This window comes from Mesoplodon mirus (assembly GCF_964341445.2).
Source record: "Mesoplodon mirus genome assembly, chromosome: 2".
Taxonomy (NCBI): Eukaryota; Metazoa; Chordata; class Mammalia; order Artiodactyla; family Ziphiidae; genus Mesoplodon; species Mesoplodon mirus.
The window spans coordinates 107,063,920-107,082,517 of NC_138977.1; the positions used below are offsets into that span (position 1 = coordinate 107,063,920).

The 18,598-nt window shown below is 39.7% G+C and overlaps 2 protein-coding genes across 10 annotated transcripts in view; one reads left to right on the forward strand and one right to left on the reverse strand.

Annotated features, from left to right (window-relative positions):
* Window positions 1-18,598, forward strand: part of JMJD1C (jumonji domain containing 1C) — a 331,205-nt gene that overhangs the window by 143,436 nt on the left and 169,171 nt on the right. The window lies entirely within an intron of this gene.
* On the reverse strand, window positions 7,280-9,067 carry LOC309814482 (carboxy-terminal domain RNA polymerase II polypeptide A small phosphatase 2-like). The gene has a single exon (XM_082640408.1). The coding sequence runs from the start codon at window positions 8,436-8,438 to the stop codon at window positions 7,560-7,562; it is 879 nt and encodes a 292-aa protein (XP_082496534.1). The 5' UTR covers window positions 8,439-9,067; the 3' UTR covers window positions 7,280-7,559.

Here is an 18,598-nt window from a genome sequence, read left to right on the forward strand (position 1 = left end):
ATATACCCCTGTACTGTACTATTTACAGCTGGTGGAATCCGCAGATGGGGGACTGCAGATATGGAGGGCCAACTATAAAATTATATACACGTATTTTCAACTGCACGGAGGGTCAGGTCATAACCCCCATGTTGTTTAAGGGTCAACTTTGGATGTTAAGGTAATAAGTAAAATTATTTCATATCAGGAGGTATTCCATTTAAGAAAATAGTAGATTTCAATAAATTCTCAATTAGTTTGCAGAGTTTTATAAAAGAAACATACTAACAACAATATCATTAATTCTGTGGGAAAAAAGCCACATCTCTTTAACCATTGTTATCCCTGTTTTCTGGCAGGGTATTCAGCATTTAATATTTATTCAGTTTGTTTGAATGAAATAATTTTCTTACATTAATATCAAAGAAATATGTTAAAGCCATTGAAACGTTATTTCAGGTATTTGGTATATATATTATCAGGGTAGGTATTTCAGATTTTTTCAACATAAATTAACTACTTACAAGGATAGTTTTACTTGCTGATAATTGTAGTGCTTACACATTTTCTCTTTTAGTTAGTTAACCCTTTAAAAGTCTGAGGAGTTAAGTGGTTAAAAAGCAAAGACAGAGAGGGAAGGAGAGAGATGATGAAATGAATTAATAGCATTTTAAAAAGAAAATATGGAAAGATGAAAGGTGATACTTACGAGTTATAGTTTTGATAGGATGGTTTGAATACTCTAGGAAAATAAAGAAGATAATTTTATCCATGATAGATTTAAAAAAAATATTTGTTGAATGAATACGTTGGATTGTTAATATGAAGTTTTTTAAAACCATGACTAGCATGCTTTTTGATTCTCTAAACCTTAACTCAAAAATTGGAAAAAATCTGTAATTATCACATATATGTGAATTTTGTATGAAAAGTCTCAAAAGCAGGAAGCAGTAATATCAATAATACCAAAAAGTATGCCTTAGTATCATAGTTAAAGAATAAACAGAACTTTAGAAAAATCTTTGCCCTTTATTAGAGAGAGTTAAAATCAAGGTGAATTCCTAATGTATATTTGTAAATTACTGATTTTGGAGAAAATTTCTATTAGGAAATACTGTTTAATAATTTTTATCATAATTTTAGAAATTTGTTTCTGTTGAAAATCTTTTAACCTCACAAAACTACTTGAATAAGCACCAAACTTCTTTTTAAAATTCAACGTTTATTTTTTATATAAAAACAAGTACATATTATTAAAAACTTGGAAAGTGCTAAATGGTATAAACTAGAAGATCATAATCATTCTATTTTGGCTTCCAAGGAATATCTAACTTACTTTGACATATTTTCTTATAAAATATATTTCTCTGCCTTTTTTTTTCAAGCACAGAATTAAATAATTTTTTTGAATTGTGCAATGTGCTTAACATAGAATTTTCCATTTTACTTATGTTTAAGTGTGAAGTTCGGTGGCATTAAGTACATTCACATTGTTGTACAATCTACAGAAATTATTCCATCTTACAAAACTGAAACTCTGTACCAAATAAACATCAACTCCCCATTCCCCCCTTTTCCCAGCCCCTAACAGCCACCATTTTACTTTCTGTCTCCATGATTTTGACTACTCTGTCCCTATATAAGTGGAATCATACAGTATTGTCTTTTTGTGACTGGCTTATTTCACTTAGCACAATGTCTGCAGTGTTCATCCATATTGTAGCCTGTGTTAGAACTTCCTTCCTTTATATTATAAGGCTGAATGATATTCCATTGTATGTATGTACCACATCAAGTTCAGTCGTTTGTCTGTTGGTGTACATTTGTGTTGCTTCCACCTCTTAGCTATTGTGAAGAATACTGCTGTGCTCTTGGGGGTACATATATCTCTTTGAGACCATGCTTTCACTTCTTTGGAGTAAATATTCAGAAGTGTAATTGCTGGGTTATATGATAATCTATCTCTTAATTTTTTTGCGGATACTGTCAGAGCAGCCATACTATTTTACATTCTAGCCAACACTTGCTTTTTTTTTCAGTTTTTTGATAATAGTCATCCTAATGGATATGAGGTGCTATCTCCTTGTTGTTGTGATTTGCATTTCCCTAATGATTAGTGATGTTGAACATCTTTTCATGTGCTTATTGGCCATTTGTATATCTTCTCTGGAAAAATGATTCTTCAAATTCTTTGACCATTTTTGAATTGGGTTGTTTGTTTTTATGTTGAGTTTTAGGAGTTCTCTGTAGTATTCTGGATATTAATCCATTATCAGATTTGATCTGCAAAACATTTTCTATCATTCTGTGGGTTGTCTTTTTACTTTGGTGATAATGTCTTTCCATGCACAAAATTTAAAATTTTTCAGTAAGTTAAATTTGTCGATTTTTTCTTTTTATTATCTTTGCCTTTGGTGTCATATCCAAGAAATCACTGCCAAATCCAGTGTCATGAAGTTTTTGTCATATGTTTTCTTCTGAGAGTTTGATTCTTTTAGGCCTTACGTGTATGCTGTTGATCCATCTTGAGTTAATTTTTGTATAGGGCATTATATAGTGCTCAACTCCATTCCTCTGTATGTGAATATCCAGTTTCCCAGCACCATTTGTTAAAAAGACTGTCCTTTCTCCACTGAATGTTCTTGACACTATTGTCAAAACTTCTTTTACTGTATATGTAAGATTTTATTTCTGGGCTCTTTATTCTGTTCCGTTGGTCTCTATGTCTCTCTTTATGCCAGTACCACACTGTTTTGATTTCTGAAGCTTTGTAGGTAGTTTTGAAATCAGGAAGTATAAGCACCTCAACTTTTTTTATTTTCAAGATCGTTTTGGCTGTTTGGTGTCCCTTGAGAATTCCATATGAGTTTCAGGATGGATCTTTCTATTTCTGCAAGAAACATGGGGATTTTTTTTTTTTTTTTTTTTTTTTTTTTTTTGCGGTACACGGGCCTCTCACTGTTGTGGCCTCTCCCGCTGCGGAGCACAGGCTCCGGACGCACAGGCTCAGCGGCCATGGCTCACGGGCCTAGCCGCTCCGCGGCATGAGGGATCTTCCCGGACCGGGGCATGAACCCGTGTCCCCTGCACCAGCAGGCGGACTCTCAACCACTGCGCCACCAGGGAAGCCCAAAACATGGGGATTTTTATAGGAACTGCATTGAATGTGTAGATCACTTTGGATAGTATTGATCTCTTAACAACAGTAAGCCTTCCAGTCCATGAACACATATCTTTCCATTTATTTATGTCTCTTTTAAATTTTGTTAGCAGTGTTTTATAGTTTCCAGTGTACCAGTGTTTCACCTCTGTGGTTAATTCCTAGGTAATTAATTCTTTTCTATACTATTGTATATGAAATTGTTTTGTTAATTTTATTTTCAGATTGTTAATTATTATAGTATAGAAATGCAGTTGACTTCCATGTGCTGATTTTATATCCTTCTGCTTAGCTAACATCCTACTCAGTTGTGAAAAAACTGGAAGCTTTTCCGGAAGAGAAGGATGACACTTAGACAAGGGGAAAAAAAGGCATCTAAATTGAAAAAGAAGTAGTAAAATTATTTGTTTGCAGATGGTATGACCTTGTGTGGTCACACACACACATACACACACAGATATACACACATTAAAGCTAATAAGGGAATTCAGAAAAGCAGCAGGATACAAAATCTGTGCTTTCTTTTAATCATAGTTTTAGCTGAAGCTGCATTAAAATTTTAGATCCTGGGTTTTTTTTTTACTTAATGTTTTATCCTATACATTTGTCCTCAATTTTTTTTTTCCCCATTCACGGATGGGTTTTTTAAACCCACTTTTATTCATTAATTGTAAGTAGTACAAATATTCCAAAAATATAAACACACTTAATGGCGTCCTACATTTCAAGTTTTTGAATACAAGTTTATCAAACCATGAACCTGTAAGCAAGGTAGTCAGAACCCGACAGCCCAGTCACAGTGGGAAGCAGATCTCCCCCACCCTCCGAACGGTATCTTGAAGGGGGTTACGTGGTACGACATGGAACATGTAAAATCTGAGATATTACAAGCAAAGAAGCTCACGGTGCGCAAAGAGGAGGGTCTGCTCCAGGGGCAAGCCCCACAGCAGTAAAGGAATGGGGCAGGGGGCCAGACCCCTGCCTTCCCTCCCCTGCTTGAATGCAAATATTTACCAGTATTAAAATAAAAGGACAAAACTAAAAACCCCATTTTACAAAAAAGGCGACTGAGGGACAGTAGTGGCAAGTAACCGACTGAAGACCTGAAGGGGAAAACAGGTTTACTTTCCACAGACGCTTGACCTGTCTGGGACCTGGGATACAGGACAGCCTTACAGGGGGGGTTGCCTTACTGAATGAGGCCTCATGAACAGGGTAGGGGTAGCAAAACAGAATGGGATCCATTTCCCGGGGAATGACTGCCTTTAGACTTCCCATGCTTTTAGCACAGAGAAGTTTCTGGGCCACTGTTAACAGAAGTGAATTTATAAAATGGGCAAAATCTTTGGGAGGCAGGAGGGAATTAAACAGAAGGTCCCAGGTTAACTGAAGGCAAATTTACTCAACCTCGCTATAGTAAGGGACCCATGGACCTACAGAGTGTCCCTTCTACAATGTGCAGAGTGGAAACTCTTACCTGACCCTTTCCAAACCGGTCCTGTGTCCAAAGCTCCCCCTATGAGAGGGACACGAACATCAGGCTTTTGATTTAGAAGCCCAATCAGAGAGACACACTATGTCCCTGAAGAGGCACCTTAAAGAACTGAACCTGGCAGGTGGGCAGATTCCTGGCACAGCGTGAACTGGGGTCGACCAGGCCTGGTGGCCTATTGCTTCCCAAAGACCAGCCTCAAACAGGAAGGGCTGGTAGGAAACCCCGGAAGAGATCCTGGGGTGGACTGGCTCCCTCTCAATCTTGCCTTCCTCCAAAACTGAGTCTGGCCTGATTCCTCTAAGGAGCAAGTCTTGCAGTCATCTCTTGCCCCTAACACACTGTGAAACTGGAGACCAGAAGGTGCATAATGACTTCAGGCTGGCTCTGGTCCACACCGATGGACCCTGCTTAGACCTATTTGGCTGAGCTGCCTCTCCAGCAAAGGGAGGAGAGGGTGAGTGGGGGTGTGGCATTTCCGGTGAGGAACTGCATGGGGGCAGGGCAGGGTTCTGGCGAGAACGAGGCCTCTGGAGCCGGGCTTCATGCAGAAGCAGCGGGGACACTCCCACCAAGCCATCCTGGGCTTGGTCTTGGACTTGGTCACGAGTCCCTTGGAACACTTGGACAAGTCTGATAGGAAAGCAGGTGGCGCCAGCTCTTCTTTCACCTGGAGGCAAGGAGACCCAAAGCAGGGCAGAAAGGGGCCTCGGAACTGGATCAGCTTAGAGCCTCTTATTGCTTATTTAGTCAGAAAAGCATAGCTGGACCCCATGGCAGATTTGGCCAAAGGGCTAACCCTTAGGATGGGGCTTGGGAGAGAGGCCCCTCCTGCAATATTAGGATAGAGGCCTAGGCCAGGGCCTTAGAATCAGAAGCTCCCATTTTCCTTCAGGAGGTGTTGCTCCTGGCCAGCCCTGGAGCCCTCTTCCCCTACCTGCATGAAGCAGGATCCCACAGGCACCAGGGAATGATGCCTGGGAAATGATCACATGGGCTTTGGGGACCCTTTTCTACTCATGTGACACCAAAGGGAAAGACAAAGCCTCACAAACTTGGGACAAGGAGGGGAGGTGGCATCACAATGCTAGAGAAGGATGCTAGGTGGTCAGAACACCAAGCTGCTGCTCCACCACCTGGTCCCAGCTAGCTCCTCAGACTGCCCTAGTGTGTGGCCAGTCTGAAAAGGATAATGGGGGTAAGTCCTGAGTGGGCGGTGTTCTTGCACCTGAAGCAACTTACAAATGCTTTGTGACATCTGCCTCCAGGGAAAACAGAGAGGGGGATAGGAACCCCCTCCCACCCGAGGGAGGGAGCGGAGGCCATGGCTAAGGCAGTGATGCTGAAGTGGGGCTGCCTCTGGGGGATCCCTTGTGCTCCCAATTACAGCAGCACTTCCCCTTTTGTTTTCCATTATGGGGAAACTTCCTTTTTGTGACTTATTTTTTAAAGCATTCACTATTTAAGAAACTTTGAAAGCAAAGAGACACGCAAAACGCAGGTGTGTGAAGAGCTCACTCACACCTGTTACCATTGGCAGGAGGCGTGTGCATTACGTTGGCAAACTAAACGGTGAGAACACCCAGCCCCTCAGCCCAGGAAACGCAGGAGTGCCTGAGACCCTGGAGAGAAAAGGCAACAGCCAGGAAGGATGAAGACACCTGGCCCTGGGGGAAGACACGAGAGAAAAGAGCCCTGCCCAAGAAACAGGTGGGTGGGACCCAGAGCGCCCTTCCCAGACTTAGGGACAAAGTCCTTGTGGCAGCACCAGCAGAGAATGCCTGAAGAGCAGACTTAGGGACACATCCTGAGCCCAGCTGACCTATAAGCCAAGGGGACACACACACTCATGCCCTTGGGATTTTCCTCTTCCCTGCACCCCCAGGGCCTCCCACGCTCACCTCAAGCCCAGGACTGCAGCTCTGTCAGAAACAAAACAGCCCCAACACTCCACATTTTGAAAGATAATTTTAAAACAGAGTCAAAATAACAGAAATCAGTTATCTGTCCTCTTCCAGGGAGAAGACCTCCTTCCCCACAGGTTCAAGACTATGGCTAGGGCTTCCCTGGTGGCGCAGTGGTTGAGAGTCCGCCTGCCGATGCAGGGGACACAGGTTTGTGCCCCGGTCCAGGAAGATCCCACATGCCGCGGAGCGGCTGGGCCCGTGAGCCATGGCCGCTGATCCTGCGTGTCCGGAGCCTGTGCTCCGCAGTGGGAGAGGCCACAACAGTGAGAGGCCCGCGTACCACAAAAAAAAAAAAAAAAAAGACTATGGCTAGGTGGTGAGGAAGGCAGGCCCGGCACCCAAGCCTTGGGGAGACACAGAAAGGGCCCGAGCCAGGCACTCGGCCAGAGGCTAGTGCAGCCCTTGGGCCACAGGACCTGATGGCCACTGGGGCTACCAGTTCTGGATACAAGCTTTCATCTTCCCAGAAATGTCGTCTTTCTGTCTGCAGCAGTCGGCTAGAGCAAGGCTTCAGGAAGATGTGTGCCTGGGGCACCCGAAGGCAGCCTCTGACCCTACCTTTCTCCGTGGCATAAGCCTTACAACACTGAGGAAAGGCCATAGGTTTGGCGACGGAGCCTTCAATGGTCTTCATCCCTATAGAGCTCGGTGGCTCTCGGGGACAGGAGAGGAGACAGACTAACTTGGGGAGAGTCTTGATCATCCGCTTTCTCCCCCAGCCTGAAACACTTATATCCCGGGACCACAGTTCAAGGCAAGACACACTCATACACACACACACACACAAATACACGCACTTACTCACATCTCAGGAACCCAACTCAGGGAGCAGGCAGCTCTGGGTATCGCTGGTCTGATATCTGCCCACTCAGCATCTAACCTGTCCTAAAGCTCTTTCCGATCACTTCTAGTTCCAGGTCTCATTTGGTGAGATGCTCCAGATTCCACTCTGTCAGGCTGATCATAAAGGCACAGTGTAGGAAAGTCCCCAACTGGGATGGCCATTGCTTGGCAGCAGGGAAGGCTGAGGGGCCCGCAGCTGCCCAAGGCTGGTGTAGACATGCTCTGCCACGCTCAGCTCCTCAAAGACTGGGATCAGGTTCAGCAACTCAGTGTCTGCCATGTTGTCAAACCAAGACTGCACGGGCACTGCATTCTCCGGGTGGAAGATGTAAGAAACAGGCGAGTTGTCCAGAATGAGGGTTTTCCTCAGGTCCCTTCCCAGGCGGCTGAGGTCCTTGACATAGCAGCCCTGGTGAAACACACAGGACTCACGGAACAGACGGGCCCAGAATACCCCACACCTGTCCAGCAGATCCGTCACAGGGTCAGCATACTTAGCTAGGCTGGCAGTGAAGAGAACACGTTCAAAGAGTTCCCCCATTTGTCTCAGGAACTCATCCACGTAAGGCCTCTTGAGCACGTACACCTGGTGAGTGGTCCCTTCAATCTCTACAGGCACTATGAAGTCAGCGTTGTTGATTGGCTTAAAGGAACTATGCACAAGGGTTTCATCCAAGTCAGTGACCACGCAGATTCTTCCTTGATCTTCCTCTGTCACCTCCGGGAGCAGACAGGTCCCTGGAATCTGATAAAACTGGTACTGGAGACACTGGAGCAGATCCGACTTAGCAGTGGTGTTGGCTTCCTCCTTGTATGCGGAGAGCTCAGTGGAGGATCTTGACTGGCCAACATGCTGGGCACGAAAACAGCAGAAAAGGGCCTTGAAGATGTTACGTCCACGAGGCTTCTTAGGAGAGGACTTGGAGACCAGGCCTTGCTTGCTGAGCACCAGGGCGTCTTCCCTCCGCGCCTGGGTGATGATGGAGCCGTGTTCCATCTAACAATCCCGCGGGCCTGGGCTGGCTGGGTGGGAGGACGCGCGGGCGCACAGGCTGGGTTGGGCTGGGCTGGGGGGCCTGGGCGGGGGCCCGCTCCGGCTCCAGCTCCGGCTCCCGAGACTCTGACTCCCACTGCTGTTCACATCCCTGCTCTTGTTCCTCCCCTGGGCCGGGAAGGGAGGCGGCCTGTACGGAGAGCGGGAGGCCCGGGCAACGGCTCCCCCGGTTGCCCCCGGCCCCGATCCCCCGGCGGCAGCTCCGGGCTCCTCAGTTTGGGTCCAACATGGAGCTGTCCTCAATTTTTAAAGGCTGCATAATATTTGATCCTATAATGATCCATTTCCCTAAGGTTTGGTATTGTAGTTGTTTCTATTTTTTTGTGATTATAAATAGCTGTAATAAATATCATTATAAATATGTAAATCTTTGTCTGAATCTGATTATTATTATTTTTTGAATCTGATTATTTTTAAAATTTAGATTCACGGTAGTAGAATCACAAGGGTATGAACTTGAAAACAAGAAAAATCTAAAAATATGCTAATACTCTCCACAAATTATTTGAAAGTTGTACTTACTACTATTGTCCCCAGTGTATGAGTGTTTTCATCTCACCCTGACCCTAACCCCCCAACTCCCCCCAACCCTGCCTGTAAGCATTGATTACTTATTTTCAGAACATCTTGTAAAGCCCAAACAAACATTGGAAAAGGAGGATTTTTACAGCTTAAGAAGTTTAAGAAGTGCAGAATTGAATGTTATTATTTTTATATCTGCTAATTTGATATTTTAAAATACTATTTTATTGGGTTTTTTTGTTGTTTTTTTTTTTGCGGTACGTGGGCCTCTCACTGCTGTGGCCTCTCCCGTTGTGGGGCACAGGCTCCGGACGTGCAGGCTCAGCGGCCATGGCTCACAGGCCCAGCCGCTCCGCGGCATGTGGGATCCTCCCGGACCGGGGCACGAACCCGTGTCCCCTGCATCGGCAGGCAGACTCTCAACCACTGCGCCACCAGGGAAGCCCTATTTTATTGTTTTAATTTGCATTTCTTTAATGGCATGAGTACTTTCTCATATTTATTAGGAACTTATATTTTTGTGAACTGTTTTTTTCAATTACTTATTAGGGTTTTGTGTTTTTCTAACATTATGAACTTTTAAAATATTATTACAGATACTGTAATTCTTTGTCGTATTTGTTTCATGGTTTGCTCAGCTAGTTTTATGAGAGAAAGTCTTTTTGAATTGTATGTTTATATTTAAAGAAAGTCTATCTAATGTGATATCTTCCTTAATTCAGATAGTCAGGAAGTGTCTTCCTTTCTTCCTGTTTCCTTTCTTTGTTTGTTTCAGGGGGTGTAAAAATTAATAGAACAAACAATTAAAATCAGAATGCATGGTATACTCTAGAAAATAATCATTTTAACTTTCATAAGACTTTGCAAACATTCATTTATGTATAATACATGTGACTAAGAGTCTGTTGTTTATCTGTTCACTAAAGTGAGGCTTATTTAAGGAAATCTACAAGCAGCAGTTATGAAACTCAGAATTTTTAAATTCATATAGCATAATGAAATACTATACATACAAATTTGCGTTATTTTAGGGATATATATGAGGTAGTAATAGGCTGTAACACAGTAGAAAGTTAGTCTTGTTTTTAATTCTCTACAGATTTTTGTAGAGAATTAAGTGTTTGTAATTCTGTGCACCTGATAGTTGCTTTCCTGTTCCTTTGTACTTAAACATATGTTTGTATTATCTTCTTTCCAGTTGTTTCACACCTCGTGTGGTATCTGTTAAATATTACATGTTGGTTATATTATCTAGTCTCCTTCTTACTCTAAGAAATCAGTGGAAACCAGAAATATACCTGCTGGTTTTTGGAATCATGACAGGACAAAAAAAAATCCTTTTATCTTATTAACCTATTCTAAAGTTTACTTTAAAAGTTTAAAAAGAAATAAAACTTCAATAAAATGTGGGATAGTATAATACCCAGGTTACTTCTCTGGAATTGTCTCCTCATCTTTCTTCCCAGGATATCAATAGCAGAACATGTATTGGAGCACCACATATGTAACATGCTGAAGTGGTGTTTTTTTTTTTTTTTGGCTTGGTCCTGTAGGATCATGGTACCACCTGAGGCCATTTTGATGATGGAGGCCAAGGTAACTTACATTTTTATGTAAGTTACTTAATATGTTGTTAAATTTTATTTTTTAATGAAGCAAAATACTCATGAAATCACATTTATCTGCACCAGGGAAAGAAAGTGTTGCATTCATAATTGAAATCAACGAATTGCCTACCTAACTGGGTTAGGGCCCTGGCTCCATCTCCTTTAGGAAAACCTTCTGTGGGGAGTGGGGCTTTGACCCTAACCCAGCTGGGCTGTTACACTGCTGCATTTTCTAAGGGGCTGAATTTTCTACTACTTTTCTGCTGGCCCAGCCTTCCAGATCACCCCATCCAGAATTAATTTTACCATCTTGTGCTCCTGTAGAACATTGTTTTTGTACCTTTATTTTAACAACTAGTACATTCTGCTTTGTATTATACCTATTTGTTTACATGTCTGTCTTTCTCTACTAGATTGTAAGTTCTTTGAGGACAGGATCATGTCTTAGTCATCTCTAACACCCTAGGACTCTAGCACAGTGCCTTACCCATCTTGACAGTGAGGAAATGCTTATTTTTTATTGTTTATTTTTTTGCGGTACGCGGGCCTCTCACTGTTTTGGCCTCTCCCGTTGCGGAGCACAGGCTCCGGACGCTCAGGCTCAGCGGCCACGGCTCACGGGCCCAGCTGCTCCGTGGCATGTGGGATCTTCCCGGACTGGGGCATGAACCCTTGTCCCCTGCATGGGCAGGCGGACTCTCAACCACTGCGCCACCAGGGAAGCCCAAGGAAATGCTTATTTTAAAGTGATAGATTTACTCTATCCCAGCTAGTGAAAAAGAACCCCACTGGGAGTTATAGCAAGTTTCTGGGCTATTACTTTATGCTAAGATCAAAGGACAAGAGAGCATCATCAGCCAGTTGTGGTAAAAATGTGTTAAGTTACCAATTTTACATGACAAGTAGTCAAAAACAAACAATAAAAATATTTATAATAGATGCCCTTTTTCTAATCAAATACAAATGTGATTCCTTAAGTTGTCATGGGGGGAAATGAACTTATATCTTCATTGTCAACTAAATATGCCAATCTGCAGTAATTTATCTGAATTTCTGGAATGAGTTTTAGGAAGCTCTGACTTCTTCCCAATGCAACTTTTCCTTCGCTAGATAAGTTATTCTGGTTTGACCAGGATATCAGATCATAAGCATGTGAACCTTCATCAATATATTTCCTTTAGGCTTTTTGCCTAGTGAAAATACTTTTTAGTTGCTCTCTGTTCTGAAAGAAACACTCTCAAAGTAGAACAGAATTCACCTCTCTTTGGGACAAACTTACATTTATGTCTCTTACATTGCCAAACTTGGTTAGATTATGACTTCAACCAAATTTTACTGAAATATGAAGATATGCCACATTCCAGATATGAAATGAGCTTTCACATAAATTCATTTACAGAGTTTTTACATATCGATAATTGAGTTTTCAGAATTAGAATTTAAGTTTTACAGTTCTTTGTACTTCAGTAAATAATGAAATGGTAGTAAAGATAATAAACCTTCAGGATTATTATTTCTCAGTAAGGTAAAGCACTTTAAGAGATCAAATTATATATAGTAAAGTATTAATTTTTTTAAATGACAAAGTCTAATACGGGAAAGGATTCCAGTGAATGAGCATGTCTTTCATTTTTTGTGAGTCATAAAATGACATTATTTGGGGGGAAAGTATTATTTTGTAAGGACCATAAAGAAGTTTCTACTCTGATTCATTAATTCTACTCTTAGGAAATTATCCTTATAAAATAACTCTTAAAAAAGTAAAAATTTTAGTCAGTTCAGCCAATGTTTATCAGATACCTAATATGAGCCAGATAGTCCTGCAGATAGAAAAATTAAAGGTATAATGTTACATGCAGGAAGTTGTTCATTAAGTCCTATTAAAGAAGAAAGAAAGAAACAACTTTGATGTCTGAAAATTTGTGAATGGTGTTGAATTAATTTTCTGAGAGATTATGCAGCTTTAAAAATTATAATGATGAATACTTTAGAGAAACATGGACAAATAAAATTTAAGTAAAACACAAATCTTGATTATAGTGGTGTTAAAATTATGTACTTAGAAAGTATTATAAAGTAATTAAAATTATTCTTTTAGAATGGAAGGCATATGCCTGATTATAATGTCTTTTCAATAAAAACAACTATTATTTCCGAAGATATTGGAAATTCTAATGTAATTAGTTTGTCTTACAGTTTTTATTTTGGAAATAGTTTTCTTCAAATGAATTAGTTTAGTAGTTTGTTTTAGGCTACTGTTGATATACTTTGACATATGCTTTTTATGTTAATACAGCATTTTTAATATCTATTAATAGTACAAGGAATTAAGACTTTCTAATAAAAATGACAATTGAAACAATGACCAAGTAAAATATAATAAAGATTATTTAAGATTTGTTTTTAATTCAGTCTGAATTACTGTTTACTCATAGATTTACATGGCATGATATGACCTTAGAGATCTTCTAGTCATAGATTCAGAGAATGTAATTGCTGAAAAAGACAACAGAAAGAAGCCTAGCAGTCATCTAGGAAGGCAATGTAATATATTAAGAACATAAGCCTTGATGTTGGATTTCCTGGTTCAAATCTCTACTCTGCCCTTTACTCTTAATATCGGGATGAGATTAAATTATTTATTCTCCCTATGTCTCACTGTCTTCATAATAGTAGTACCTACCATGTAGAGTTGTAAAGGTTAAGCAACAAAATATATAAATAAAAACCTCAGAACAGCGAGGTCCTGCTGTATAACAGGGAACTATATTCAATATCCTGTGATAAACCATAATGGAAAAGAATATTAAAAAGAAAAAAGAATGTCTATATGTATATAACTGAGTCAGTTTGCTGCATAGCAGAGATTGGCACAACATTGTAAATCAACTCTACTTCAATTAAAAATTAAATTAAAAAAAAGACTTCTGTATAGCACAGCAATGAGTTTAACCAACTGTACAGTTTTTAGGTGTAATCCTCACAAGACTGCCTCTCTTACAAGTTTGAGGGTTTCCCAGACCTATTCTTCAGTTTGATAATTCACTACAAGGACTCATAAAGCTCACTGAAAACTGGGGTACTTGTGCCTGTGATTTATTTCAGAGCCAGGATGCAAATTAAAATCAACCAAGGGAAGAGATGCCTAGGGCACAACGTACAGGAGGGTCTACACATGGACCATGAAATTCATAGATAGCATTATCTTCTTCTGGCCACAAAGTGTGACAATTGCAGAGTATTGCCAACCAGAGAAGCTCCCTCGAGCCTTTGCTGGCCATAGTTTTCATTGGAGCCCAAGCACATACTGTCTGCATATCTGAGCTTTAGTTTCTATTTCTTTCTGGAGATCAGACTAATACCTTTAGTTATCACTTACTCTGGAAGTTGAAACTGATATTGAAATATCCGAAGTCCCCATCATAAATTAATTGTTGGACAGTCCAGTGGCCAAAGCCCTGAAGCAAACAAAGACACTTATCACAGGGGCCTAAAGATCACCTCCCAGTAGCTGAAATCCAGGCCAGACCTCTCTTTGGGAAGGTAGGGTTGCTTCTTCACTAGACAGGCCACCCCCATAGCCTTTAGCCTATGCTGTCTTACGGCAAAATAGTCATATTTGTCTAGACATCTGCATTTAGTATAGCATTTATATGACAGTTACAGTAATAGTAACAGTATGAACATACCCTACATTTGGAAGTGCCAGTGTAGGGTAGGGATAGATTTAAAGAAACTGCTCATCTGATTTATAAAGCCATTACATATGTTTTCATATTCTTGTAGTAATTTATTATTTATTTCCTCTCATGATCTACCACTATTTGTACCTTATGATAAACTTGTACAGAACTATTTAGTATAGAAATTAGCTGATGGTTAGCTAAATCTAGTTATTCCCCAGACCATTCTTTTTCTATAAGTATTACCTTCTGAGAAGGTTCAATTTTCTGATACATTTAATTATCAGTATTATTATAAGACTTACATAAGGTAATTGAATCTTACAGTGACAGTGTTATGTCATATCATAGTATGGTCATGAGGCAGTTAAGTTTCACTAAAGAACAATCAGTCAGTATTACAGAGGAATTTGCTATGCTCCTAACAGAATTGAATCTTGCCCATATATCAGATATTATTATGGACAGGCTTAGTTAACAATTGGCCCTTACTCATTTTTTTCTGGATTCTAAGTCAGTTTAGAACAAAATCAATCACCCTGTCTTAGTTCACAAGCTTGTACTAAGACTGTTTTCCATTGTGTGGTGTTAAGAAGTAAGGCCCACTTCTCTACTACAGGGAGTACACAAGGAGTATTGAGAATTATATTAATTATATTAATATTATAACTATATTATAGGATATGTCTTATTTTGATCAGTCATAGGGGCAAGGGCAGTCATAGTGCATTGGTATAAATTACAGGTGCCCCAGAAAAACTTCCATAGGTTTAGAGGTATTTAGGAATCCCATGGGTGTGCTACGTGAACCTTAGCAGCTAAGATGGAGGGCCATTTTCCCAAGGCTATTTTGACCTCAACCTGTCAAAAGGACCTTTTGGGTCAGAGTACAAGTCCTTTCCCAGTGCTGGTGCCTAGCATTATTTGTTGAGTCTGCCTGACCCATTTCACTAAAACCTCATTATTTTCATAGGCTGATTGCCATCCCTTGCCTTCCTCCTGGAAGAGACATCCCTCTAATCTCCTTATTCTAGTTAGTAAACCTTTTTCTTCCTAAGCTTGGCCAGGTGTCAGGATCTGCCCCAATATCTCCCTGACTTTCTTTTTAACTGTTACATATAACAAGAATCAAGAGATTATATAGTTAGCTCATTTAAAAATTTTTACATTTCTTTATATATCCAGTGAGCCAGATCTCTACAAGTTGGATCCATCATTTCTAAATTTCACTGGTAACTTTCACCTCTGCTAACTGATCATTGTACAGCTACAGTTCCATACCATGGGCAGCCAGAGGGCCACCCGGGAGTCAAAAGGTTTGTCCTCCACCATCCTCTCATTCTTTTCCCAAACTACATATTTGAGGTGGTTAGCATTTGTTGCACAAATCCCACTTCTGACACCAACTCACTAAGCTCAGCCAATTGTACAGTTTGAGCAAACAGTCTTCGCAAGACAGCCCTTCTGACACCATTGCAAGTTCAGGGCTTTTGAAAACCACCCTCATGTTCAGTTAATTAACTGAAGGGACTCACAGAACTCACTGAAAACTGTTATGCTCAAGCCCATAGTTTGTTACAGAGAAAAGATACAAATTGAAATCAATCAAAGGTACAGACTCCCATAGGAGTCTAGACGTGGAGCTCCTGATCATCTTTTTGTGGAGTCATGGACAGTGTTATCTCTTCCTGGCCACAATGTATGACAGTATGCATAGATGATTGTCAAAGAGGAAAAGCTAAGTCAAGCCTTTGATTTTGATTGTTTTTACTGGGGCTTGATCACAAACTGTTCACATGGCTGACTTTTAGTCTCTAGCCCCTCCCAGACTGTCAGACTAATATCTTTAGTTATCACTTCCTTTGGAGGTCACAGGTGATAATGTATGGCTCAGAGCCCCATCATAGGTCACAGTGAATTATTCTTTGGATATAATTTATTAAAAATCTTTATATCCTAAAATTATTTTGGAATCTTTTTCTTGATTATTTGACCTTTCTATTATAAGTATTTCCCATATCTCTTTGTCTTTTTTGTTATGCTTGGAATTGCTAGGGATTTTTATTTTGTTGCTGTTATAATTCATAGCAGCCAAAAGCAGCTAGTCATATAAAATAAAGGTAGAGATTGTTGGTTCCATTTTCTTCTTGTCCAGAAATATGGTTGCCTGTCTACTATGTGTTCTCATTTGAGAAATTATTTTCAGTTCTTGTGGGGAAAAACTCTGCTTTGGTGTTGAGTTTTAAATGCTTGCCTCTTTACAAAAGTAGCTTCTCTTTCACTGTATAAATACTTTTTTGTTTTAATTTATAAATGGTTACAAGTAACTTAAAATGCAGCAGCATTATATATATGTCACATGATAATTTCATTCATTCAGTAAATATTTTTTAACATTTACTATGTGCTAAGCATTATGTAAGTACTGTAAATCCAACAAGTATGGTCCTTGCTGTCTGACACATAATTATTTAAATGGAACTGTGAAGAGTTCTATGAAAAACACAGATCTCCCTTGATACTGTTATATACTTATACTTCCATTTGAAAAAATATGATGTAAGTTTTCTTACATGTAATAATATAAGTAATATAACATTAGGTTTTTGAGGGCTTACCAAGTTCCAGGCATTTTTCCCAGTGTTTTTGTATCATCCCTTTGAGACTGATATTTTTATTATCCCTGTTTTACAGATAGGCAAACTTGAGACATGGTATAGTTAAGTAAGTTACTGAGGAAAGAAGTAACTGTATTGAAAAGTTTAAATAATTATGTAAGATTAAAAGTGATAATCTTTTCTCATTCTCTTTCATGTATTTCCCGTAGGTATCCCTAGTTAACAGATCGTTATATGTCCTTTTAGAATTCCCCACTTTTGCTCCCTTCTCGGTAAATATGCAAATATTCCCCAAAAGTCTTGTTTTAAAACTAAATAGATAACTTACTATGCATGTACTGCTTTATGAATTAAACGTGATTTTGATATATTAAGGTTGTAAAGTTGAAATGGATATGTGAACCATGAAAGATAGGCAAACCATTGTAGCATCTTGTAAACTGGGTAAACCCAAAGATAATTGTGCTAATTTTGGGGCTCCCCTAGGGATTTCAAAGAATATAAGAATGATTTCCAAAGTCTTTTCTATTCTTCAGGAGGATTTGAAGGTAAGGTGTATCAAAGTAATTCACTTTCACAGTGAAGAAAAGGAGGGCTAACCTTTTTGGGTGAAAAAATAATTACAGATTAAGAAATGTTTTTATCATTTTGAATGTCTGTCTCCTACTTTTAATTGAGTACTGCCAGGAAATCTCTGGTATTCTCTCCCCACCCCACCCAGTATTCCGATATATAGTGTGTTTGCGGACAGAGTTTATCTTTTATAATCTATGAAGTAGTGGTCAATAATATATGTAGTGGTGGTAGATACGGATTTGGATGAAGTCTTTTGCAGTCCTTTTCTTACTATATCAGCACTGCTATGTACTGATATATAGATTGTGTAACCCTGATACTGTTATAATTTTAAATTTAAAATAAATGCTATTTAAGCTTAGTTTTTCCTCTCCTCATTGGAGTACAAGGAGTCCATTTAAATATAGCATATCTGAAGAACATTTGAGTAATTTTGGAACACCAGATGAATTTTATTTTGGAAAAACAGTGATGCATGTATTCTGCTATTTCATCTTAATTATGGTGTTACGGAGCTTTAAATCAGCTTGTCTTAAAACTTCATCATTGTGTAGTCCAAATAAAGCTGGATCTGCTTGACTCCTGACTTGGTACCCCTCTCATCATTACATATTATCTAAAATTAACGCACGTGAGCAAACAGTGTCTTTTTTGAATAAGTACCTAGAGAAGACAACACAGAACACAGAACACAGAACAAAACTTCTACAAAATCTTTGCGTCTTTCTCTTAAACCAAGAGCTACTCTCATACAACTGTCCCTCAAAAAAGTTTTTTACCTATTGCTCAACCTTTGACCTTTCTTTGTTCATCCACAAACTTCCTGAATCTTTCTCTTTCAAGAGAAGCTTTATACCCTTTCTTATGTAAATAAATTTCTCACGTAAATAAAAAACCTCTGTTTCAGGGTTTTTATAAATGGTATGAAGGCATTAGGGAATCCTTGTGATAATGGAACAGTTCTGTATAATGGTTGTGGTGGGTTACATGAATCTTGCACATAGGATGAAATTGAATAGATTGCGTGCACACACACAACTATGAGTGCGTGTAAAACTGGTGAAATGAGGTTTGTAGTTTGTACCAATATCAGTTTC